At 36.7% G+C, this 27,619-nt stretch overlaps 2 protein-coding genes across 2 annotated transcripts; one reads left to right on the top strand and one right to left on the bottom strand.

Moving 5' to 3' along the window:
• Positions 1–2,399: 2,399 nt before the first annotated feature.
• LOC121415452 lies at positions 2,400–3,671 on the top strand. Its single transcript, XM_041608655.1, has 2 exons — positions 2,400–2,436; positions 2,999–3,671. Exons 1-2 carry the CDS (start codon positions 2,400–2,402, stop codon positions 3,529–3,531), a joined length of 570 nt encoding a protein of 189 aa, XP_041464589.1. The 3' UTR covers positions 3,532–3,671.
• Positions 3,672–12,153: 8,482 nt separating this feature from the next.
• Positions 12,154–27,495, bottom strand: LOC121416096 (adenosine receptor A1-like). Its single transcript, XM_041609551.1, has 2 exons — positions 27,201–27,495; positions 12,154–14,213 (listed from the first exon to the last, which is right to left on the bottom strand). The coding sequence occupies exon 2, from the start codon at positions 13,514–13,516 to the stop codon at positions 12,242–12,244; it is 1,275 nt and encodes a 424-aa protein (XP_041465485.1). The 5' UTR covers positions 13,517–14,213; positions 27,201–27,495; the 3' UTR covers positions 12,154–12,241.
• Between the last annotated feature and the right edge of the window lie 124 nt (positions 27,496–27,619).

Consider the following 27,619-nt stretch of genomic DNA (forward strand, 5'->3'; position numbering starts at 1 on the left):
AAAATGGCACGACTTGCCACGACAAAATCGTGGCCAAAAGTCGTGCAAGTGTCAGCCTGGCTTAAAGCCAGTCGTGACAGTCGTGGCATGGCGCATCCTCTCTCACCGTCTAGACGAGTTCGCGAACAGTTTGCGCATAGTTCACGGCCCGGTCGCTAAATTTTGTCGTGACCAAAATTTTTAACATTTCAAACTTCTCGTCCCGACATGGCACGTAGTCACGATGGGTTTACGCAGTCACGCCAGTTTACGACTAGTTTGCGCACTGGCGCGACTCGAGTAGTGCCAATGCATGACTTGGAATCGTGCAAGTGTCAGCTTAAAGCCAGGCTGACACTTGCACGACTTTTGGCCACGATTTTGTCGTGGCAAGTCGTGCCATTTTGGGGCACGAACTGGGAGGCTCCCGCACTGTTTTCGACTTGTTCACGCATAGTTCACGACAAGTTCACGACGAGTTCACGAATAGTTCACGAATGCGTGTCTGTCAGTGTCGTACTGAACTATTCGTGAACTCGACGTGAGCTGTTCGTGAACTATTCGTGACAGTCGTGGCATGGCGCGCACTGCCACGCACTGGCATGCATCCTCCCGCATCGGCCCGACGAGTTCACGACAAGTTCACGAACAGTTTGCGCATAGTTCACGACCCGGTCGCTAAATTTTGTCGTGACCAAAATTTTGAACATTTCAAAATTCTCGTCCCGACATGGCACGCAGTCACGACGTGTCACGACGTGTTTACGCACACTTCGCGTAGGTTCACGACTAGTTTGCGCACTGGCACGACTTGAGTCGTGCCAATGCGTGACACAAAATCGTGCAAGTGTCAGGCTGGCTTTACTGTACCTTTGTACGGTGCGTTATAAGTCGTGGGACATGGGAACGAGTTTTGAAAATATATACATGTCATGTTACCTTGGGGGCCCCTTGATTGATTAACTAATTGGTTTGCTTTGTCTATACTCACTGCAGGTTTTCGATCGTATATGGTTTTTTAATGAACTAACGAACAATTTCGTAAGATTTTCTCTTGATTTTGCTTTATTGAAAACGCATGATGAGTAAGTGCATTGGGAAATGGTTATTGGTTGAATGTTTGATATTCTTTCGCCTTCCTCTTCTTATTCTTCTCCCTATTCTTCTTCTTCTTCTCTAGAATATGGTGGCTTGGAAGAAGCAATTATTTTAGGGACACACCTTTAAAACGTCTATTAAAATGTTTTGACTATCAGAATGGACACCCTCTTCCAAAAATGAACATATTAAATCATTTTCCAAACATGTGGATTCGATATGCCATTCTAACGAATTTAAATTGAAAGGGAATGAAAACTCATAACATGCATAACGACAAAGTTCCGATAGGCAGATATGTAGTTTAACACATATGGAAAGCTCTCATCATATTCAAACTGACAAACCCATAGATTTATCAATCTCTGCATTTGCAAATTATCATTAGATGAACTTGACAAACTTTAGAGCTCTTGAACTTTATTCAATCTTTTGTCCCTTAGTATTCTTGGCACGGGAAAGGGAACTGATGTAATCAAAGGCGGCAGGTTGACATCCACAATCTGACGAAACTCCTTGGCTAGTATAAAAGACAGAGAGGTCCGAGTTGTCTTTTTATTGTACAATTGACATGTCTGCATCGATCTTTGTTCTATGGTTTGATTGAAGAATATAATGTGAATGAATGTTACAATTTTCATGCTTAAAGATCATATGTTTCTATATGATATTATTTATCTTCTTCTTTCTCTTCTTCTTTCTCTTCTTCTTTCTTCTTCTTCTTCTTCATATTCTCCTCCTTTTTGCACTTTTAAGGAAAATATGAACCATAATAATATGTACGATGTCCAAAATAATAGATAAGACCAACATTGTAATATTCACACATGAATTAGAATACCAATTACAGAATTACCTGTCTGTATTTGCGTATGTTCTCTTGTGCACATTGTGCCAGAATGACGATAAGAATTTATATCATCCAATTTCCTTAAGCTCCTTAACTAAGTGCCGCAAAGATTCTTCGCACGAATGTCATGAAAGGTGTCACTTTAATGTCTCACTTTCTCCACTATCTTCCAAGACACCTTGGTCCAAGTTTGATAATATCGTCTGAATGATGATGGCGATGCCAAATGTTTCGTCTGTTCTGTCAATGTTTCAAAGTATGCAGATGAATAAACGTTCTTTCTCAAGTTAACTATTTCTTTATAAACTCTCAAGTAAAAACTTCCTACGAAAAGTATAAAAGCTGAGGATTCAACTAGATTTTCACACTCGAATTCTCTGGAGTAGAAAGTCCAAGTAGTTATCCAGAAAACAAGCAGTACTAATTGCTTATTCATTCTATTTGTACGATCCTGCATAAACGGAATATTGCAATGGCAGCTACAGTGAAAGCAATCTGTCTACTATTCGGTAAGAATTACTACTTCTTTAAATATTTATAAATTCATAATTTATCTTTATTAAACGCTCATTTGTGTAAATAATCATTTTTTTCAAGCCAGTAGGATGTTTGTTTGTTTTTATTTCCGTCAAAAAAAAACAAAAACAATATGTATATACATGTACGTAAAAATACAAAGAGTAACATATACATACATAATGAAATAAATTTTAAACATTGATTAAAAAATCAATGCTTGAAATATGTTAAGGAAGTTGAAAAGATCAAAGGATCAAACTTAAGAAAAAAAGATGGTTGGATAACCAATAATCAGCTGCACCAATTGTATGTGGAGTTGGTTTTCCTTGGGGATCAAATGGTTGTGTTGTTATTGTCGATGTTTCCGTCAAAAGTGGTAGCAGTGAACCGATTAATGGGTCTTCTTTTTCTAGGAAAGAAGAAAAGAAAGCAAAGTGAATTAGTAACGGGATACTCTTCAATGAATGTTGTGTTAAACTTTTCTCCACTTATAGTTTAATTTCATCACTTACTTTTGAATATCTCTTATTTTTCTGTCTACTTAATTCACAGTGATTTGCATTGCCGCTGGGGTAAATAGCAATCCGCTCACCAAGGGTAGGCGTAAGACGGGCCAGAATCCCGTAGGGCCTCCTCAGAAACAGACCATGTTCGATTTCCCGGTAGAACAAGGGACAGGTCCAAGCTTTGTTGATCCTGTTTCTGTTGGTCCGAGCTTCACTAGTAGTTCTGTCATCCTCACAATGCCAGATTCCTCCTCCTCCGAAGAAGTGTCCGAGATTGACTTTGACATGGATACGGATACCAATGAAGTCGATGCTGCCCCATCGGTCTTATTTGGAAGGAACAGGAATCGAATCAGCGGGGACATGCGTGGCCTTCTCCCCGGGAATGGAAGACAACAGGGTTTCGCTGATGTAGAAGCAGGGCAATATGATGAACTCATGTCCAGGACCGCTGGATCATCAGGAAGGGGTGTTGGTATTGCCTTTGGGGTTATTGGACTAATTGCTCTAGTTGTAGCTGTCGCTTTCTTCACAATCAGAAGATACAGGCACGAGATTCCAGTTTTAGTCCGTACATAAGAAACTCCGGAACTTAGTACAATTTAGTTTTTCGTGAACAGATACTGAATTTTCAAATAATGGCTTGAATATTTCTTTAACAGACTTCTGATATAAAAGCTGGGGGTGTTTCACAAAGATTTAAGTATGACTTAGAGTCGCACTTAAATGTCTAGTTGCGCGAAGTATAAAAGGCATGACCACATTGGTCAGATAATGCCAAGAGGACGCGCACTACTGTGTATTGATCAATAAGATTGCTAGTTGCAAATTATGTTCACGTCGGCATTTAAGTGTGACTTAAGTCATACTTAAATCTTTGTGAAACACCCCCAGGAGTTACCAGCAAAATGCTTTTATCTAACATGCCTAAAATGTTCAATGATGAAACATATTAGGTTGATCATTATGTAGTACCCATGATGTACTCATGAAGTATCATAACAATTTTTTATATTTTCTTATTTCAATTATATCGATATATATTATGTTTGTCGGTTCTGGTTTTCCCAATAATGATTATGTAGACTACTGTATTGATATAGCAATCGAGTTTTTAAACGCTTGTTGGAATGCTCCCCAGGGAGTGGAGAAAGGTTTACATTGGGTGATGGCATGTCAGGATCCGATGACCAGGGTTATGATGTATTTCTGTAAAGCGCTTAGAGACGTCGTTTGTATGACGCGCTGTATAAAAGCAGATTATTATTATTGTTATCATTATTATCATCATTAGTATTATTATTATTATCATCATTATTATTATTATAATTAGTATCACTGTTATTATTACTATAGTTATCATTGTCTTTATTACTATCATTATTATTCTTAATATTAATATTCAAAATGGAGTATACTGTCTTTATCTATTTATTTCAGAGCAAGTGCATTGTATCTATTTCATAATCAGGCATTGTGAAGCTCTTAAAAATATTCAGGCTTCTAAGAGGTTATAAACAGGTTGCAGTAAAGGTATATCGTAGAATTTTGAGATACTAATGATACTAATCATGAATTGACAGAACACAAACGATTGCTAATATTTCTTTTTCTTCATATATCGTTTTATGCAATAGACAGAGTTGTTCCAAACTTGGAAATCAAGTAAATGTATTCCTGATGCATTTTCTCATACAGTAAATTTTCATTTGTTTCAAAAATAGAAACCACTGCAACTACATGTACCTTTATTTTGAGTGCTATTGATTCCAGAGGGAAGTTGTATCAGGTTGCCATGGATATATGTCTCCATGAAATTTGGATCTAAGGACAATTAATGATAACAATGAACGAATAATCAAATTGCTGGAGATATGGCAATAATGACAATCGAATACCACTGAGGGGTGTAGTGTGGTTGACGATAAAGGTTCAGGACGAAGAAAGTAGGCTAGATATGATATTTTGTAGATGAAAATAGAAAGAGAAGGGGATAAAGGGATAGGAGACGGGAAAGAGTGTTGAAAAGGAGAAAGAGGGTTGAGTCGGAATTCGAGAAGCGAAAGGACCTGTGATGGTTAGAGTCATGTAAGAGGGGTGAAGGGAGAAATGAGGAGAGGGTGAGCATGGGGGGGGGGGGGGTAAACCAACACAAGATAAGTGGTGAGGTTTATTCTAGTCCAGAATATATACATAGTAAATGATAACAGGCCAACACCTACAAATAAAACTAGTTGAAATGATACAGATGAATTCGAAATCATCGATCTTTGAAGGAATGGACCAAACGGCTTGCTCATAACTGAAGTAGGAGATAGGTTATAATTAGACGGATATACAAGAAATTGACAGCGATAGAAGGAAAGAATTTGCATTTATCTATTTAATCAAAATTCAACCTTATAATGATAGTAATAAACATATACAACACAATCAACTGAATTACGAATGTGAAATCAGTTAGGGCCTTGTGGTGTCAACAGCAACATAACCGGATGTAAAATTTAAAAAGTTCGGTTATTTTAAGTTTTGATTAATGTAAGAGTATATAATAGCAAGGTTAAGAAATATAGTAAATTTACATAACGGAGAAACTAGTCAACAAAAATGCAAACATTATATTGATGGATCCCGATTGCATAATAATAATAATAAACACAGCATTTATTACGCGCCATCTATCTAGTGAACTATTCCGAGGCGCAGAGGGATTGGGAATTACAGATAAAATAATTTGCATATGTATGGGTGCATGAATAAATGAAATTAGCTAACAATATTTAACAAAAATAAGAAGAAAACAGATAAGATTTTAGGTACTTTTTAAATGCTTCAAGTGATTCTGCTGATCGGATCCTCAGTGGAAGAGCATTCCAGAGAGATGGAGCTGATGAGGTGAATGCCTTTTCTCCCAGAGTTAAATTCGTTCTGTGTTGCTTCATTGCTATCTATACTGTTTGAAAATTTCTACATAAAAAAAAATCTGCAGCAGAGTCTCGAGAACACCTGTAATCTTATACCGCACTGCGTAATCTTACATGCATTTGTGTAAAATTACAGAAAATTTGTATTTGATGGATGTAACCTTACAAATTTATTGTAATAAAACTGCTTCCCCCCATTTTATTGTTAAAACAGACCTGATCTTTAAAATTGTAGAAAAATTGTTTTGAATAATATTTGCTGTTACAAACAATTTCCCAAAATGATTTATTAGTTCTTCCTGAAAAAAATGTTTTTTTTTTCATTATTTCTCTTCTGTAAAATCTTTTTTTCTTCTTACATTGTAACATGTACATTTGATAATGGCTGGTACTATCACTGGCTATATTGATTGGTCGTGGTTTTGAGATGAGGTTGGTTTATCAGATCACAAGTATCCACATCATTATCTTATAAGCATCATTTTTTTGCTTGAGCAATAGAAATAATTACCCAGATATTGTCTCTTTTTTAGGCCGAATACCCTCTTCTATTCGTTGGGTGTGTTAGAACAGACTGTTCATAAGGTACGTCGTGCGTGTATCTATACTATTGCCCTCGAAGATGTGTATTATCTGTATCCTATGCTATATGAGAACCAATAATATGATTGTTAATTAATGAACGAGATGTATTTTTAAATATCTCAATGAACAACGCAAGCGGTATAAAGAAGTGATGACGTCTCCCATATACTGATGTATTTCACAATGAATTTTTCTTCATAGAAAAAAGAACCGGGTGGGTCTTTCATAAAGCTGTTCGTAAGTTAAGAACGACTTTAAGAACGACTGGTGATCCTTCCTAGTGGTATTAAAATGTTATACACCATTTTTTTATCATTTGTGATGGTTATAGTGAGTGAGAAAGGTTCACTAGTCGTTCTTAAAGTGTGTTGATTAGTTATTTTAATTAACTACTTTTACTTGTGTTCACTTACACACTAAATTAAGAATCATCATGGGTTACTCTCAGTTATTTATGAATGGAAAGAATATTGCACCATCTTATTTAGGAAGGAAAACTTAATTAAGCTGACTTCGGTCGGGAGTTGCCAATTTGTGTTCCATCGTTCACATTAAATAAATCGCATCCTTTGCATTTTGTCCCCTTCATAATTCACTGTTAGGCATCAGCAGCTTTGAGTGTTCGTTCAAATTTTCGCGGCAACCTAAGTCGTCTTCACACAAATATTTGAAAACAATTCAAAGTTACAACGAAACACGTTAAGACAAAATCTGATATTCAATGAATATCAACTTGACAACCATTTATCAAGGAGCAACAGTGACTAGATCTACTACGCACCCTTTTGTTTTGGCTGCCATGACCGCTCATTATGATTTGAGTAACTCCAGTTTAACAATTTCATTCTTAACCCTACTATTGAAATTATATTTTTCAAGGTGGACTTGATGTTTTATATAAAAGTTACACCAATGAAACCGACCAATGGTAGGCCATCGGGAATAACGTATTCATAACGTTTCTATCATGGCCCGTTGCAGAAAGACTTGCGTTTAAACGCAAACCAAAAATCAATCGCAAGTCCCAAATGTGCGCTGTTGATTGGTTGAAAATAAAGTTACGCATGATTTTTAGAGTTGCGATTGATTGCAACTCTTTCTGCAACGGCCCCATGCAGGAAGCGGATCGCTGGTGCAGCTGTGACATAATAGCTCCGTGGCAAAGGTAATCCCATCCACTGACTCGGTTTTAACTCGATCGTAGATCTGACAAGACAACCGATTACTAAAACAAGAAGTGTTTTTAATCCCAGAACTTGGTTGTCAACAAACCCATCCGTCAATTCGAAATTCATACAAATTAGAGTGACTCGTTTACGTTTTAAGTGGACCGAGCCGCTCGTTGCGGCCATCTTTAGTTCGTATTCATGGTAATGTGAATGGTAAACGAATGGGGAAGCAGGAAAGAGGCTCCAATTTCATGTGAAGGGGTGCGATATTTTATTACTCGAAGACCTCCATGGAGATGCTTTTTGGGAGAAAGAGAAAGAGATAAGAGAGAGAAAGCAAGAATTATAACAACTAATCAAGAGTGAGGGGAAGAGAAAGGGGGACAAGAAAGAAAAGGCAGAGAGATGCCTACATCATAATAGAGAGATAGAAATAGCTACTATAGGGGATGAGGGAGAAACAGAAAGACAGAGAGGGGGCAGGGGAAGTTGGTACGTGAAAGTTTATGCTTTGGAGTTTTTTAAGCAGGTATTTCTGCATTTATTATAATAAAAATAAATCATAATTACAAATTTATAACAATGATATAACATCAAACATACATAAAGATCGAATGACAAAGGTGACAATTGTATAGATATAGACATAATTCATGAAATAATAACAAATAAATTTAAATGCAGAGGTCAGCTATCGTAAGCTGAAAGCTTGAAATAATAGCAGCCAGAAATGTGGTCAGATCGTCCATTTTTTCATCTGTTATTTTCCATAATATTGTTTACTCTTCTTTCGTCTTTCACTTTTGTTTAGATTAATGTTACCTTGTAACGTCTCTGTTGAAGACAATAGCGAGCTTTCGCAACCACTAAACAGACGCTTTCCTGGGGGCGTTTCATGAAAGGACTTTCACATTTTATCCGACAGTTACCATAGTAACAGTACCTCTCAGCCAATCAACATCAGAGAAAGATGTCAGATCTGACAACTTGTCGGATGAAAATGTTGATGAAACACTCCCCAGAACGTTGAGAATCTATTGAAAATGAGCGTAAAGAATCACTGTCGAAAACTGGTGAACAGGGACTGTAGATCGTCCTAAGATTCGGAGCTTACGATTGATTGCACATAATTGTGTCTTTTGTCCAGAGTCCAGGGGCCCGTTTCATAAAGGACTTGCAACTGTTGTAACTTTGCCATTATGGCAACTACCATGGTAACCTTGATTCTGATTGGCGGCTGAGCCTTGTTGCCATCATGGCAAAGTTACAACAGTTGCAAGTCCTTTATGGAACGGGGCCAATGTGGGCGCTTCATAAAGCTGTTCGTAAGTCAAGAGCAACTGGTGATCATTTTTTGCTGTAAATGGTATATACAAAACTGTTCATTGGCAATGGTTTAAGCGCGTAATGAACGTTCACCATACGTTCTTAAAGTTGTTCTTAACTTTCGAACAGCTTTATGAAACGGCCCCAGGACGATGCTACTGTTTAGATTCACTGATTTTCGACAAAGGCTCTTTGCAATAAAGGGATTTAGACAATAGATTATCTACGTTCACGAAAGCGTACGATTAGCAATTTAGAACACACCCTAACCATGTATGTTTAATGACGACAACGGTGGTTTCTCTCAAGGGTCTGATTGTCTATTCTGTTTACCTGTATTATGAAAATTCAGGACAAATGACCTTTTTCTCTGCACATTTTGGGTTAATTTACAATTTTCCCGGGGCTTTCGGTTTCACATTAAGGCTAATTTGCATATTGTCGCCGTCAAGAACGGCGGCTATATGAAATGTATATCAAGCACTACTCTATTGTGAAAATAATTATGTTTATTCGGTAAATGCATCCAGCGTCCAGTCATACAGGTTTTAGAGCTTTAAGTCATCTTATTTCGTGATACCACTGCATTTTAACATTATTCACCTTTTCATTTGTTACATTATATTTAGATTTCGTTTATTATTTTCTACATTAGCGACATCGGCCTATTCGACTGATATGACTTTGAGATACTTTATAATATTACAACAGTTGAATTTTTAAAATTCTATTTGTGCTAGGTATTCCTTAATGTGCAGGCCCACTTTTCATAGCATTTTCTTGGGTTTTCGGTGGGAGTCTATTAGAATAGCATTTGAACATCTTTCCATCACATCTTCCAATGTTTCACTCACCTTAATTATCTCGTTTTTTGTTATAGGCATGCTAATGATAAGGATGATGAATGATGACGGTGATTATGAAGATACGAATTATATTATGTAATCTTCATGCAGAATAGCACTTCAAGAAGGGAAGATTCTGACGTTTCTTAATATACTACTCTACTTTAAATGTCTAAAAATACATTTCAAGTAAACTCTGAAAATACCAGAAACACTATGTAAATTAAAGTAATATATCCCATAAAAATTTCAAAAAGTTAAATTCGAAAGACCTCAATGCACTGCAATGACATTTAAAACAAATAATGATGATGATGAATAAACAATAATAGTAATAGTAATGATACTAACTATATGGACCATTTTTATAGCGCAGCTTCTTTATCAATGTACTCTACTGCGGTTAACATTTGGTATCATTATTACCCAGCTGTAGCCGACCCGCGGCAACAATATAGGCACTAAATAAGCATTCTTGGTATTTCTTCCTACTTCTTCGGGCCTGGGTCGGGTGCAACGTCAATGCACATACGGTAATTATGCACAAGACAAGAAAAAGAACTCATGATAATATACATTATAATAAAACTTCATTACATTGAGGAATTAAGAAATGTAGTGTAAATTAGATTATTCAAGCATTAAGTTCGTGAAAAGCAGAGAATACAACGTAAATATGCTTTAATTAATGAAAGGATAACATAACCATGAGAAAGTTCGAGTATTCATAATTAATTCGTAGTCAGAGTACTACGATGATTTTGACTTATATTACTGATATTAATATGATATTACATCAAAAACCGAACTATAAACAAAACATATGACAATTCTTAAATAAAAATGCTTAAAAAAATACAAGATCTTTAAACAGATAACCTTCTTAAGCGGATACTTGAGAACACCAGTATTCATTTATTGTGTAAAATTACAACAACAAAAACAAATGATAATAATTATAATTGAGAGGGTATGAAACCTTCCTGTCAAAACACTATTTTTTTTTCTTTTAAAAGGAGATCTGTTCTGGTAATTGCAGAAAATTTAATAACAATTTAAAGAGTGATTTTGTATATTTTTTTTATGTAAAATCTTTTTTTTTTTTTTAACAATTCATGCTAATCGATACTAAGCCCTCGGATACACATGCATCAGGTTTGAAGCCGCCTCGATATCCTTATACCCCTTGTTACACATGGTCGGAGGCATGCAATTGACTGTCTGCCATGACATGAATCACTGTAATCATAAATACATATAATCAAATGCAAAAATAAATGATAGAAATTACAAATTGTAATAATTACATAATAGAAGAACAATTTACATCAGTACTGATTTACATAGATATATATCTAAGAAATAACAAATAAAAAATGCAGTGTCCAGCTATCGCAAGCAAAATGCTTGAGAGAATAGCAGCCAGGGGAAGGGAGCTACATGAAAACCATTGTAGTGAAAACTTAACTGGTCTATAAAAATGATGTCACATAATTATTTGAAATGTTAAGAAAAAAGGGGGAAAGGGTATAGGGTCAGGTGAAGTGAGTGAGTGTGGGTACACGTGCAGTCCGGGTGAGAAATATCAAATGTTTTTAGCTCGAGCTTCGCGCTCGCATTATTGCATTTCATTACAAAAAATGTATTTAGATTGCCCACATTCTCTAGGTCTACGTCTAAACATGCGCACAAAATTATGTTTATTGAGATGCGCGGCTTGTTCTGTATTCATGATTACAAAAGGTGCTTACAATATATGTTTTTAGGTTGAATGTCAATTTTTTCAGCTCTCGTTATGCACTCGCATTGTTGAAATATGTATCGACTTAACTGCAAACAGTCCTTCAGAGGTAAATTTTCGATCATGCCAGAACGTATATTGAAAAAATGTGTTACATTCGAATCTTGTTCAGGATCACAAACATTCCTCAAAATGTTAAGTTTTTACGTAGGACAAACTACAAGAAATTTCTAAAAAATAAAAAAATATAGCTCGTGCTTCGCGTTCGCAGTTTTCAATATTATATATCTATTTTGTCTTATAAGAATAAAGCGAAGAAGTGACATATATATATATATATGTGTGTGTGTGTGTTTGCATAAGAACAATGGAAATCTCAGTTGTTTCCCCCCCCTCCCCCCCACACACACCTTTGAGGAGATATTTCTGCCCATGATAAGTCGAGCCGCCATCGACGCCGGTCTCGGTCCAGACGTATGTGTATCATTGACCTAGTACTCGCTTATCCTCAATTTCAGTCAAGTGTTTTTGAAACCTGACAGAAAGGCTTTTTAGCATGATTTTTGCTTTAAATAATCTTGTAGCCTACATTAAGGATAATTATTATTGAAATACATAATTCAGATTTTAGTCTTCTTATACTCTTATGGCAAAGAAACCATTTAAACAATTGAAAAGGGTAGGTATGTGGAAAAATTATCACGACGCAGTAGATTCTTCTGATTTTGTGATGTCTACGTCGATTCGAACCATTCCTGGTAATTCCGCGTTATTTTCAAACTCTTTAATTGAACATGTATCTTTGTTCTCACCATTGTCACACGTCGAAGGGAAATGGACTATGTTCTCATGGTGGTGTATATTCTCATGATGGTGTGTCCTTTTACAACCCTTTTCATCACAGTGATACGTAGTTAGATTGATAGTTGGTAAGGCAGTAGGACTTGGCAGTGTTTCAATCCCCCGACGACTTGGATTTATGCTGTAGAACCTGGTGGGAGGGCGAGGGAAACACGCGCACGACGTGAGCATCCTACTTCCGTTGCGTAAAAGACGTCCGCAGCTCCTGCGAAACGGCACATTGAAGAACCAGAAATGTAGTGGGTTAATGGCACTGTTTAAGTAGATGAGAGCAACCATGGTGAGCCGAGTGAGCGGTGGGAGGGTGAAGTTCGGGTTGTAAATCTCAAGAAGAATACCAATCACCATGGGGAACGTGCACATATTGAAGACTGTGAGTGAAAATACAAGTTTGATGATGACCCTGAGCTCCTTCCTAGATTTGATGACGTTGTTTTCATTAACTGAGGATTCACCTACAGAACCGACACGCCGAACTCTTTGCAGAAGGATGATGATAATACGGAAGTAAATGATCCCCATGAACAACACTGGCACACACTCGTGCCCGTAGAAGACAAACTCTAGGTAAAGCTTAGGAAATAGAGCTGTAAAGTCAAAGCAAGTTTTCCCCTCTTCAAATCGACCTGTTGAGTTCAAGTGTAAAAGAAGAGGTACAATCGCGGTTATGAACGATGCAATCCACACCATCATAATAGATACCTGAGCGAAGGTTTCAGTGATACGCCATTTTAATTTGTTGCCAACGATGTGAAGATATCGGTCAACGGCCACGCCCATTAGACTCCAAACGCTCGCGACGCACTGTCCAATCAGGATACTGTACGTGACTAGACAAGGCCAGAAGGGCGTGGCCCATAATGTAATGGTTATACTTAAGATCATCCCAACTCCTAGAAGGAAATCAGCGGCTGCTAAACTGATGAGGAATGACGTCATAACGCTCCTAAGTTGTCGAGACCTGAACACTGTCAGTAAGACTAGACCATTTGCTGAAATGGTCCATATGCATATGAGGACCTGCACCAGAACAGCTATGATAGTGGCAGTGTTCGACGCATCATCTGCGTTCCTCACCGAGGATGGAGAAGAAGTTTCATGAAAGCTCATCATGGCGTCTGGCAGGCTTGAATAATGATGTTCCAAGCCTTTGCTGGTGGTTCAGAATAAATCCATTCAATATTGGTTGATCATCATCGTGAACATCATTTGTAATGAATTATAAGTAACATCGTTGTCATCAAATATGCCAAAGGAGCGCTCCATATCCCCATCCCCAAGACACTGCACCCACTTCAGCACTCATCTGTTTTCTTTCTTTAGAAGAAATGCTAAAGAATCCGGATCTCACCAGGCATTTCTAGACACAAAAAGAGGTTACCATGGCATTCTGCCATGTATATGGAAGAGCTACAATCATGACCATAGATCTTACAAATTCGATGCCGATGCGCTGATGTTTAACGATCCATATTCCATAAAAGATAATGGCTTGCACAAGTTGACACAAACAGCCTATACCAAGAAATAAGTGTACCATCGCTGACGTACAGTAATATAGGTATTTTCATGACTGTTATCGCCCGAGCATCGCCTATCTTTATTAATTCCCTCGTCATCAATTAACAGAGATAAAGCAACGTCCCTTCTGAAGCTCACTCGCTATTGTTTCACAGAAGGTGCCCATTAATCAATAATATTACACAAGATTACTTTTCTTGGTAGTGACGTAGATTACATTTTGAAGAGATCGCCTGCATGTTTATCAAGTTGCAAGTACGCTTGGCATTAGTTGACCATGTCCGTTTACCTGGCACAAAATAAGAGAGAAATTGCGTTTATAGTAAAAAAAAATAAATAGAGTAAAATCATTAAAAATTGCACCTAAATCTAACACATATAAGGAGCCGATGACGAGGCATGGGACGCACCATGCAGGATCCTGTGAAAGCGGGGGAGGGGTGCATGTTCTAAGTATAAATTCCTCTTTTTTTATTTTAAGGGAAATGCGAAATGAATACCTGTCTATATTGGCCACATTTGCCGCTTCCACTATTAGCAGGTTTACCTTCATGGTCTAAATTCTTATTCAAGTTCTCTTCCTCATGCATTTTTGCCTTTATATATATATAAACATTATTTATATATATATATATATTTAGACCATGCAGGTAAACCTGTTAAATAAATAAATATATATATTTATTTATATATATATAAATTTATGCGTTTGATCACTAGAAAAAGTGGTCACCTCGAGCCTACCCCCCCCCCCCCCCTCTTCCTTACGCCCCATTCCGCCCTCCTTCCCAAGATGGTTCTTTAAGAGCGGAACATACATGAGAAAATCAGTAATATAATCATGGTAATGTTCATAGATACTGCAACTACTGCAAACCCGTCAATATATCCTACCTAAAATGAGTATCAATCTATACACCGACTATTCGTGATTAAAACATTCCACGGATATCAATCTGAATTGCTGGTTCGAAGAAATCGATTGAATATCTGCCTGGACAATAGTCGATGATTCGTCCTCCACCGGCAGTAAAATATGAAATTGACTGAAAAATAATATCCTAAAATCTTGCACAAAGCAATAGAACCATGCTTTATTACATTCGAATTTCAATATACATCATAATGCATTTTTCATTTTTATAAATCTGCTGTTGCAGTTTTTAAAGGAATACTTTCTCTGCTTTGAATACACCATATCGATTTTTTTAAATCTTGAGTTTAACAACAATTGTTTTAGGGAGCGCTATGTTTCTGCATAGAATAATTCAGTTTCTTAAAAAAAAAGAGAAGAAAAACAGAGGAGGTTGCTCTTAAATTATCGCTGTTGTTGCTAGTTATACTCGTTAATTTTGAAATAAACGTATATACACCCCTCCAAAAAAGTAAATAATCGAAATAATATAAAATACATGCAACCGCATACAAAATGTTACGTGACTGTAACAATACTCATATTAGATAATATTGGGTTTTCCCAAGACACAGATTTCAGATACGAGTAGCAAAACCAACTTATTGAAGCATTAGGGTGAATACATGCCTTTCGTAATAACTGCTCACGGTCGTTCAAATGTTTTCGTAGATTTTATCATCATTATTTTGGTGTATTTACGCAGTCATCCCTCCCATTAGTCGTGTCATCAGTAGCTAATGATATTGACACCCCAATAGACAAACCACAAGAATAGGCCTTCAAAATAATGATGTTCGACACGACTAATGGCGCAAGTCCGCTTTTAGATTCTACGCTTCGAGATGGTAAATTACCAATTCGTTTACATGCCAACTGGTCCAACTCACCACATGGTCTACTTTCATTTAATCTAATGCCATTCCGTCCATCAACATTTCGTCTAACAACCATTTTGGTCCATTAACCATTTGATCCAATCATCACTTTGTCTAATCACCGTTTTGTCTATGACCATTTCGTCCCGTAACCAGTTGGTCTAATATCCATTTTATTTTCATTCATTTTGCATAATTTAATACTTAGTCCAATTAGACCAAATGATTAATGGAATGAATGGACCAACTGGTTATTAGACGGAATGTCATTAGACTAAACGAATGTAGACCATGTGGTGAGTGGACGAACTGATGGTAGACCAAATGTTAGAAAACGAGTTGGCAATTGGACGAATGTCTTTAAACGAATTTGAAATAAACCTTCTAGACGATAACGATTGTCGTCTCTAAGTTTTCGCACTATTTTATTTCGGTATTTCAGATACTGGCAATGAACTGTGAATTTTAGCGTCAACTTTGGTTTGAATTCAATTCAGTTCTAATTCAAGTAAACATTTATTTTTCTTCCAGTTGACATTTTTCATAAAAAATGTACAAATCGGTAATATAGTACAGAACATAATGAATATCAATACATTATTTGAATTATTTGTACGGGAAAAAGCGTTAAACCCAGATAGCACACTCTTAAAAATGCGTGGTCGGATTTTGCGTGGTTTTACGTGGTCAAAATGATTTAACCACGTTTCGTGGTTGTTTGATCGACGAAACAGGTTCTTTGGTCAGAACCACGGCTAGAATTAACCACGATGATTAGTTATACTGACCACGCAGAACGTGGTCAGATGAAAGAGCATAATTTGACCACGTTTCGTGGTCACGGTTTGATCGACGATAATTATACTAGTCACAAAAATTGGGTAATTTTTTGTCAGCGTCAAGTAGAACTAACCACGATGATTATATTGCGACCACGTACACGCAGAACATTTCAAATGGAAAATAATCATTCATGCTTAATGGTCATTTTGGGTGACCCCGCACAGTGGCCAAAATGACCACGTATATAGCGCGGTTAAACATTTGACCTAAACTTTGACGTGTCAAATTGTAACCACACTTTGTGGTCATTTTGGATAGAGCGAGGGTTTCGGACTCCGGTGACCCGGATTCGATTCCCAAGTGGTGCGCTAGTGCCCTTTGGTAAGGCATTTATCCTCATTACCAGGTTCCTCGGAGAGGACCTTAAGCCCTCGGTCCCCTGGTTGCTTGCTCACAGGCATTCGTGCTCTCTAGCAGTCTGGTAAAAAGCTCGATATAACATTATACAACATAACCCCTCACCGTTAGCCATTTGTCTAACCCAGTCGAGGTCAAATTTTAGCCATGCTTATAAATGGTCATTTTAATTTGGTGACCCCGCACAGTGGGGTTAGACAAAAAGACCACGTAGCGTGGTTCATGTTATCATATATGTTTATGCACGTGCGCGTGGTTGCTAAGTGGTTGCTACGGGTTGCTTGGCTACGCGACATGAAACCACGATGTAAGAACTCCGTGCTCCGAGTCGTTGTTTATAGGAATAACGCATTCCGCGGAGTTGTTTAGCGAATATGCAGTGCACGAGAGGTTTCTTCTGAGCATGCGCACTCCACACGAGCCGGAGGCGAGTGTGGAGTGTGCATGCGAAGAAGAAACCTCGAGTGCACTGCATATCGCTGAAAAACGACGGGTAAAATGCGTTATTCCTTTTATAAGATGGCTAAGTAATTTCGATAGCAATTTTAAGCACCTTATATGAGAAAGAAATAATGAAATAGATCTAAATCAAATATCAAAAATTTTGAAATTGCACTTACCGTGGGTTAGACAATTTGGGTGCGCGAAATTTGCACGGGCGTGCAGGGATAGACACTTTTCGCGAATGATCACGTGGTACGCTTTGACCAATCAGCAAGCTGCAAATTATTTAGCCATCTTATAAAAATAAACTTGATAATTGAGAGTTCAATCATTCATTTGTCCATCTCAGTGATATACAGTGTTCCACCAACGTAATATTACATGGTGGCAGCGAGCAGAACTGAACTCATGTCAGAAATGTGAAATACTGGACATTTGACGGGGTTACCGGAAGCGTTGGAGGAATGGACCGTCTGCTGGACTGGAATGCGTATGCGTATGTGTATTGTGAAGCTGGACCGGACGTGGGATCGGGCTAGCTAGGCTGTAGGCCTATACGGGCATTGGATCGCTGATCGATTTGAGGTCACACGATCGGACTCGGAAGGGAACTCTCACAGTTTTGTTTAGGCTTCTGATGGAAGTAGGAGTGAACTGTGGTTTGCTGAAGTGAAACCTGGACTAGTGTAGACTGTAGTCTGGACTGAGTTGCCGGATCTTCCGCTGTTTCGACGTCGGATGATTGAGGACCGTGATTCGTGAGCACTTGTACTAGGCCTATTTGTACGGACTGAGGATGAACGCTCGTTAGCTTGTCCTTGGGGGAGCCGACGCGTAACGTTAGACCTGATTATTGGCTGATGGCATGTTTTATCGATAACGTGCGTTTGGACGAATTTTGCAGTTAGATAACAGTCATAGTCAGGCAGCATATGTCATGATTTACAGGCTACTTCGACAAATTGGCTAAGTCTGATTTTTCACTTTTATGTGATTGGTGACATCACAAGGATCAACTTTCAACTTGGTGACAAATTTCTAATGGTCATCTTGACCATGTGAGGGGTCAAAATGGGGTCAATAGGGGTCAATTTTTGGAATTGCCCCGATTGTGTCGAGTTATACATCGAATTGTTTGTCTGGTTATACTGAACAAAAAAGTGTACACAATCATATACTCTTGACCTCCCATTAAAAAGTTATACCCGGAAATGTCAAGAGGTCAACGAACTTTCGTTACATTGTATATATGGCAAATTACACTGAAGGTGTTAAGAAAACTATTTTCCGGGGGGTTCTTTCTTTTCTTTTTCATGTTTGTACTTTTTTATTTTCGATTTTAATAAGTTCACCTTCAGAGGTCCTTATCCAGAAGATATTGGGGTCAAGACAAGGTCAGGGAAAGGTCAAAAGGTCAACATGTAGCTAAAATACACTAAAAGCGACTAGAATCGTAGAAGTCTCATTTTTTATGGGTTATTTATTTTGAAAAGTCTGTATGTATAACATTAAATAAATTAAGATGCTTATTTAGGAACAAAATAGATTAACAGAGATAGACGTCGAATGCGTTTAGTGTGGTATCATGGTATTGCAGGAATACCTTGAAACAACTTGACAAACCCTTATGCCCTTAAAATCTTATCATCTTCATGATGTAATAAGTGCAACCAGCTCTTTCCGAGTTTCTTTTTAAGAAAATCAATTAAAGTTCAATTCATTTTCACTAGTCTTTCATATGTAAAGAAACATTTCCTTCATTGCTTTGTCAGAACATTTCAATCAACAGAAATTATTGTATTGTAGTAGGGTATAAGTGTAATACTATGTTAACAGAATAAACATCGATTGACCAGTGCCCCAGCTCCTAAGAAAGATGCATAACATTTCATTTGGATTAACTTAAGAATAATATGAGGTTTGGATTGAGGATGATATTATAAGTTGGGCTCCAATTGCTCCCTTAATTAATTCAAAATGTGTGACGGTTGTATTATTTCTGTCAAAGAGGCAATATTATGCAGGCATGCGTATTGTAGAAGTGTATGTCAATTATGCTGATGTATAATATTGTGACCATTACTCGATCTCTGGAGCCAGCAAAAAGGACTACACAATTCTGGTGTTGTGCTGTTCTGAGCTAATCATCGGGGCCGCTTTTGAATATTGTAAAGAGAAATTTATAGATTTCGTGCATACTTTTGGTCAATTATTATGTAATTATGTAAAGATGCATAACATTTCATTTGGATTAACTTAAGAATAATATGAGGTTTGGATTGAGGATGATATTATAAGTTGGGCTCCAATTGCTCCCTTAATTAATTCAAAATGTGTGACGGTTGTATTATTTCTGTCAAAGAGGCAATATTATGCAGGCATGCGTATTGTAGAAGTGTATGTCAATTATGCTGATGTAATATATTGTGACCATTACTCGATCTCTGGAGCCAGCAAAAAGGACTACACAATTCTGGTGTTGTGCTGTTCTGAGCTAATCATCGGGGCCGCTTTTGAATATTGTAAAGAGAAATTTATAGATTTCGTGCATACTTTTGGTCAATTATTATGTAATTATGTAATTATTCAGTAAAAAAAATATGCATGGCATGGCCGTGGTTTACTTCAATGAAATTTGATGTGATTATTATTTCTGGCAACATCCAGGTAGTTCACAAAGTAGGAGAAAAAAACGACAAAAGAACAATCAGCATCTATGCATATCACTGTCGTGAGAACAGGTATTAAGTTTAGATTCACGTTGTATGCTCTGGAAAAAAAACTTGATAAAATTGTAGGCCTGAAAAGCCGTGTTAATGACAGCACAATCAAAAATATTGTGCAGTCCTTTTTGGCTCCAGAAATGGTCAGAATATATCACATCCGCATAATGGACACTAACGACTACAATGAGCATGCCTGAAAAATGTTGCCTCTTTGTTAGAAATAATATAACAGTCACTCGTTCCAATTAATCAAGGAACAATAATTGGAGCCCAACTTGTCATATCATCCTCAATCCTAACCTCATTATCTTATTCGTAAGTTAAGTCAAATAAGATGTTGGGCATCTTTCTTTGGAGTTGGGAGCTCTGATCAATCGATGTGTTTATTAGCATAGTATTACACATATACCCCAGTACATTACAATATTTTCTGTTGATTAAAATATTCTGTACAAAGCAAATGGATGAAATGTTTCTTTACATATCAAAGACTGGTAAATTGGAAATGAAAAGAACTTGAATTGAGTTCCTAAATCAAGCAACTCGGAAAGAGCTGGTTGCACTTATAACGTCATGAAGATGATACGGTTTTTATAGGTTTTGTCAAGTCGTTTCAAGGTATTCTTGCAATAAACCATGATACCACACTTAAACTATTCGACGTCTATCACTGTTTATCTATTTTGTTCCTAAATGAGCACATTTTACCCCTTTTTATCTAATGGATAATGTCTTCTTAGAGACTTCAAAATGAAGAACCTACTTCTAAATTCAAACCGCTTTTATAGTGTATTTTGGCTACCAGTGAAAGTTTGTTGACCTCTTGACCTTTCCCTGACCTTGTCTTGACCCTTAATATCTTCTGGGTAACGACTTCTGAAGATGAACTTATTAAAATAAAAAGTACACACATGCAAAACAGAAAAAACGAAAATATTAGCTTTTTATCACCTTCAGTGTAATTGGCCATGTAATATACAATGTAACAAAAGTTCGTTGACCTCTTGACATTTCCGGGTATAACTTTTTAATGGGAAGTCAAGAGTATATGGTTGTGTACACTTTTTTGTTCAGTATAGCCAGACAAACAATTTGATATATGACTCAACACAATCGGGGCAATTCCAAAAATTGACCCCTATTGACCCAATTTTGACCCCTCACATGGTCAAGATGACCATTAGAAATTTGTCACCAAGTTGGAAGTTGTTCCTTATGATGTCACCAATCACATAAAAGTGAAAAATCAGACTTAGCCAATTTTTCGAAGTAGATGACATATGCTGCCTGACTATCAGTAACTTACTGGGATCTTGGGGAGATCTATCGCTTTGGAGCTAAAGACGAGAGCTGAACATGTTCTAGTGTAGTGAGTGCAAACTGGTTCAATATTATTGATATTTGGACGCTTTGCTGTGCTCTTATTGTTTTCTTTTCGAGCAATTGTTATTTGGACCAGTCTAAACTTGTTTGTGGATCTATATTGATGGAAACTGTAGACTACATTTCTGGACCATTTGTCTTGGACCTGGTCTAGACCTAGATGAGTGGAGTTTTCATCATTTCCTGTGCTGGTTTTGGAATATGTTGAGCTGCTGAGACAGATTGATATCCATTTCGTGACGCCCAAGCCCTGGACCTGGTCATGCTGGTTAGACTGATGGTGATGTCGAGGACTAGGACTAGAGATCTAGGACTAAGCTGTGAATTTTTGGACCTGGTGAGTTGGACTCAGTTGTGGATCACAAAAGGACTCAGTTGTATTTCAAATTGCTATGACTATGATGAGATACAATTGTTGTTTACAATTTGTGTATAATGTATGCTATGTTGAACATGTTTACATTCTATTTCTGGATTGAGAATTAGCTCTTACAGCTGACAGGTCATTGCTGGTTATATTATATATTGTAATGTTCACTTTTTAATATTTATAGAAGTCTGTTATATTAGACACAGTAAACCTCGGATGTGTCGAAGTCGGTAAAGTCGAAAACCTCGCAAAAGAAAAGTCCCGATTTTTACTTATGTATATACATGTTAAATAAAATTGGATTTGCCGAAGTAAGGAGTTGAGTTTCGGCTGTGTTGATGCATTTTTCTCAGTCCCGAGGACTTCGACATATGCGAGGTTTCTTTGTACTCACTTGTTTTGTCAAAGAAATCAATAATTGTAAATTCTTCGCATTTATGTTTGGAAATGAATTGCAATGAAAATATTGTATGTTAGGAAATTACAATAGGGCTAGGCAATCGCATAGGAGAAGGTACAACATAAAATTGGAAGTAAAGATGGAATCTATATGACATTGATTTATTTCAAGGGGTAGTACAGCTGTTGTGTGGCCAAGTTTTAGTAATCAAAACCTGCAAAATAACATTACAAACTTAGTATTATGCTGCAAAAGTATAGAAAATTACATAAGATTATGTGACCAGCATGTTATCATTTAAAAGAACCATTAAAATACAAGAGAGCGCTATCCAAAAAGATTTTTTAAACTTTGTTTTGATACAAAATTATACATTTGATTTTTTCTTCAATTATGATTAAATAATAGTAATCAACAACTTTTAAAACCTCTTAGAAAATGTTCAAATAGTTAAAGCATTTGTTCTTATTTTTTTAAAGCCTAATAAATCTTAGGGCCCAGATTTATTACGATTGGGGATACATTTATCAATATTTCAGCTATTTATGAACTGTTCTGACAAAATAAATTTTGTTCTGTCATTAAAATTGAATTTTCCTTGAAATTTGCAACTCAGTTTTTTGTTGCCTCGCTAAAGATGTGAGTTGTCCAGAGCCTTCTCTACCAAAGTTGAACTACCCATTTAACGTTGTTTTGGTTAATACATAAATCAAATGTTAATAAAATGTTTTTACAAATATTCACAATATATGTTGGAATAATGTTTTTATAATGTATTGTGAGAATCTCGGGGTAGGTCCTAGCCACTCTGGGCTCTTGTTTTTTGTATGTAGTCGTTTCATTCGATTTGATATAGTTTATCAATTTGCTGAAAATGTATTAATATTAATTGATTTATGCATTGAAGCTTTGTTCTATTTCATAATGGGAATATTGGATCGACATAATTTGTTTCTATACTTGTACATGTGATTTGAATTGTGAAGGATATGGGGGATGCACGATTGGGTAAAACAGATATCATTAATTCCTGCCTTAATCATTGCAATTATTTCAATGTCATCCCAACTTGCCCCATAATAATGCAAGCTTAATACCCTTTTCATAAACCTATCCTCCAATTAGCCGCCTAAGAGTAATGCGGATAATTCAATAAAAATTGCGTTCATAAACTCCGAAAATAAGCCGCATTATTTTTAGGAGCGCCCGTCCTGAAAAAGGGGGATAATCGCCATGACAACTGGACACGCCCCCTCCAATGCGGTTGTGTTGGAAAAGGGTGACCTTGTGACCGCACCATGGCAATTATCCGCATAATTTGGAAATGCGTTCATAAACTCAAAATCTTGTCCCGATGCTGCTATTATGCGGATAATAGCAGCATCAGAGTAATGCGGATAACTCTTGTCCTCCTCCAATTTTACGACCAAATTATGCTGCTATTAGCCGCCTAATTCATTTTAATGGGGTTTATGAAAGGGGTATCAGACACCATTTGTTAATTGTTTTGCCATTATTTATAAGAATATATGCAAATTGTTGAATTTCACTTGATTTCGTGTGCATGTATGTCATTTGTTATCCACATTGTCATAAATAACCATGTTTTCGTGGCTAAAGCAGGGCTGCGGAATGGCCACGTTACGACCACGTTTCGTGGTTAGGAATAATGACCACGTCCGAAGGGTTATCTAATAGCCACGCAACGTGGTTAGGACAGAACCACGTTTGGAGTTATTAAAATGATAACCACGTTACGTGGTCATTTTCGGTAACCACTCGAGGCGTGGTCAATTTGACCACGTGCGTGACATGTGCATAGTTGACGACGCGTGCGTGGTCATGCGTGGTCACAAAAATGTATAACCACGCTTCGTGGTCATTTTCTGTAACCACTCGAGGCGTGGTCAATTTGACCACGTGCGTGACGTGTGCATAGTTGACGACGCGTGCGTGGTCATGCGTGGTCACAAAAATGTATAACCACGCTTCGTGGTCATTTTCTGTAACCACTCGAGGCGTGGTCAATTTGACCACGTGCGTGACGTGTGCATAGTTGACGACGCGTGCGTGGTCATGCGTGGTCACGAAAATGTGACCACGCAACGTGGTTAGGACAGAACCACGTTTGGGGTTAAAGTTATAACCACGCTTCGTGGTCATTTTGGGCAACCACTTGCTGCGTGGTCAATTCAACCACGTGCGTGACGTGTGCATAGTTGACGACGCGTGCGTGGTCAAAAACGACCACGTTTTGGTCGTTTTTTAACCACGCATTTTTAAGAGTGCATGTGCCGAAAGGACTAAAACGAGGGGGAAATAAAATAAAAGAGAAGTGAGATAGAGACAAAAACAACTGGAACATATTTCTTTGTTTATGGAATAGGCATCTGGAGTTGTTTGGAAATAGTAAAGGAGACGTCTTCAATTGTTCAAAAGTAGGACACTGACAAAAATTTTGTTTTCCCTAATCTCGCCTCTTCGGGTTATGTTTCATGGATTAAGCAGAATATTCACTGGTTTTCATCTCTTGCTTGATATTTCCTTTTATAATTCATAATGCACAAGACGGCCATCACCATCTAAATATTATTTCTTCTCAGCTATTTCACACTTTTCAGCAGATTATATCAAAGAAGAGATTTTGAGGATAAACGCAGTCTGCAGTCTGGAATGTTTATAATTCATGCGTTAACAATAAAAGTGATATTAAACCGCACTCTCTTTCGACCATCTATTTTTGTGTAATCTTTATTATTCAGTCACATCAAATAAAATTCGTACATACATGATTACAGAAAATGTCATAAAAATAATATAACAAATTTATTGCAGATGTGAATGCACAACTCAATTACATTATAGGCAATTGGAAAATAAACATATCAGATAAATTGTATCAGGAAAATCATACAAAAATAACTTTTCCAACGACTACTGAATGCAGCTATAAAGCAATTAAAAATATCTACGTAAACTGAATTAATGTATTAATATGCATTCTCCTACCCCAAGCTGCCAGCCAAGAGCCCCCCCGTATGCATTCCATCGATAGGGCTTAATATTTTAAAATGATCTTTGCTTATTTTCAAACTTATGTAACGCAACATACACATGGTGCATAGTGTTCGAATTCTTGTAATTCTTGTAAAGTTGACCAACATTTACTCAATATTTCAGAAAAGTGATAGTGTATATTTTGTTTTTTTAAGTAAAATGTTAGGTTTTAAAAATGGGTTTTAAAAAAAAATTTGCAAGTGTTTCTGCATTTATTAACAATTTAGAAAATAAACTTACAGTAATAATAATACTACCAGAAAATGATACCAGAAAAGAGATAGTATATAAATATAATTTACATAAATATAAACAAGTACAGATAATCAAAATGTTGGGCCAGCTATATCATAAACGAAATGCTTGAAACAGTACAGCAGGCGGAGAAATTGCCGAATTGTGCGATTTTTTAACCAACTAACCTCTTAACTCGTTACCCGATAACTGGGTATTTTTTAGAGTGCACTTATGGCAGTTAAGTAGGAACGGCCGTTGTCTTCTCCCCCATAAAGCCATTGCTTTCAAACTCTTTTTCTATCCAGATTTCATTTTGTTTATATATAATGACCTCGTTGCTGTACACGACTCCCTCAAATTAGAGGATGACGTTAGCCGCATCATTATGACTGCGGTTGTCACGGAAACAGTTATTTTGTTATGCCTTGAGGGACTCCAATTCAGGGAATTATTTTTATGATGAATGATCAATTATCAAACCAATGATATAAATTAATTCTCACAGTCAAAATCATTATTCATCATTGATTAATGAAATAAATGATAAAACCTACTACTATTAATAATGATAATAATAATGATGATGATGATGATAATAATAATAATGATAATAATAATAATGATAATAGTATTAAAAATAACACTAATAATAATAACAATATCAATAATAATAATAACAATAATATTGATACCATGATGATCATATTCCAACAATGATCTAACAACAATGGTCATAATACTAACAATAAGAATTGTATACCATTAATAATAGTTATAATGAATCTTAGACAACCTATTTTTTCTCTCTTCTTTTTCTTTTTTTTGCTACCAATGTTATACCATGCCTTACACAATAGAAAATGAAAATAAGTGACCAGCTGCTCCTTAGTAAGATATTGTACACATAACAAACATAATCCATAAGGGATATATCTAGTCAAGCTATTGATAAAAGAAAATGTGTGTTTGTGAATATTTAAAAGGAAACTGCGTTAATATTATTTTGATATTTTTAAGTTGGAACACATATATCGCACAAACATAAGTTATCATGACATGATTATCCCCCTCCCCTCTAGCAAAAAAAAATGTACTTGCTGTATAAGAAAATATATTCTTTTTACGTATTCGTTCTCGCATATCAATACAATTTATTTTGAATACCCAAGATTTTGTATCTCATTTATTATTTTTTTAGATAGACAGTATTACCTACCACCAATTCGATTCTTTTCGTTTAAATTTGACAGGAATTTTTTCCCCCATCAACCTTTAGTTTGAGATAACATCATATTAGTCTTGAGCCTGTCTCTGTCCCCAGTGCCACTATTCATGTTAATTATCATTATATTAATCTTCCCACAAATGTACTCTGAATGCATACTTAATGTATTATCGCCCTTTATCTAGCTCTACTCTATTTCCATCGCCCAATAATATTCCATACACTCAAAGAGAAAATGAATACAGATCCAGGTTACCTGGGAGGAGAAATGTAACAAATTCTTGAGGCTTTGCGTTCCGAATTACACAAAATCATAGATATTCTTCAGCATTTCCGTAACAAAATGCATCTTTCTCGATATAAGGCAAAGACATAAAATGGACACAGTTAGAAAGGGTTCTGATAACTTCAAATAAATTATGATAACTATTGCAATAACTTACGTCAAATCACATCGGGTGTTCTGTAAACGAGTATGCTTGTAATCCCGACGAGTGTTCCTAATATTACCACCAGTATGTTTACATCTCCGGAAGACGAATATTATCAGTGAGCTTCAAAACTTATATGGATGACTGCTTCCTGGGCATATACTTGGTTGTTTCTTGAACATGGTGAAGGCGGTGCGACGGGAAACTACAATTTGCGTTTGAGCATCAGATGGATTGGCGCACTCACATGGCAACTTTCTTAGTCTGCTGTATCGCTCGAGTTAAGATTCTGAATCTGCAGCTTCTAATGCAGTTTGTACTGAATGCCCTCTCGCTCACTTCTTGAACAAAGTTTCATTCAGGGTCTGCGCCTGCAGACTAGCAACTATGGTTACGTCATGAAATCGAATCATTTCGCCCATCATCTTGTT

Source organism: Lytechinus variegatus, chromosome 5 (genome assembly GCF_018143015.1).
Source record: "Lytechinus variegatus isolate NC3 chromosome 5, Lvar_3.0, whole genome shotgun sequence".
In the NCBI taxonomy this organism is placed as follows: Eukaryota; Metazoa; Echinodermata; class Echinoidea; order Temnopleuroida; family Toxopneustidae; genus Lytechinus; species Lytechinus variegatus.

Coding starts and splice junctions, on each gene's coding strand:
- LOC121415452 (XM_041608655.1), top strand. CDS start 2,400: ATGGCAGCTACAGTGAAAGCAATCTGTCTACTATTCG. Junction 2,437..2,998: donor AGCAATCTGTCTACTATTCG/GTAAGAATTACT, acceptor CTTAATTCACAG/TGATTTGCATTGCCGCTGGG.
- LOC121416096 (XM_041609551.1), bottom strand. CDS start 13,516: ATGATGAGCTTTCATGAAACTTCTTCTCCATCCTCGGTGAGGAACGCA.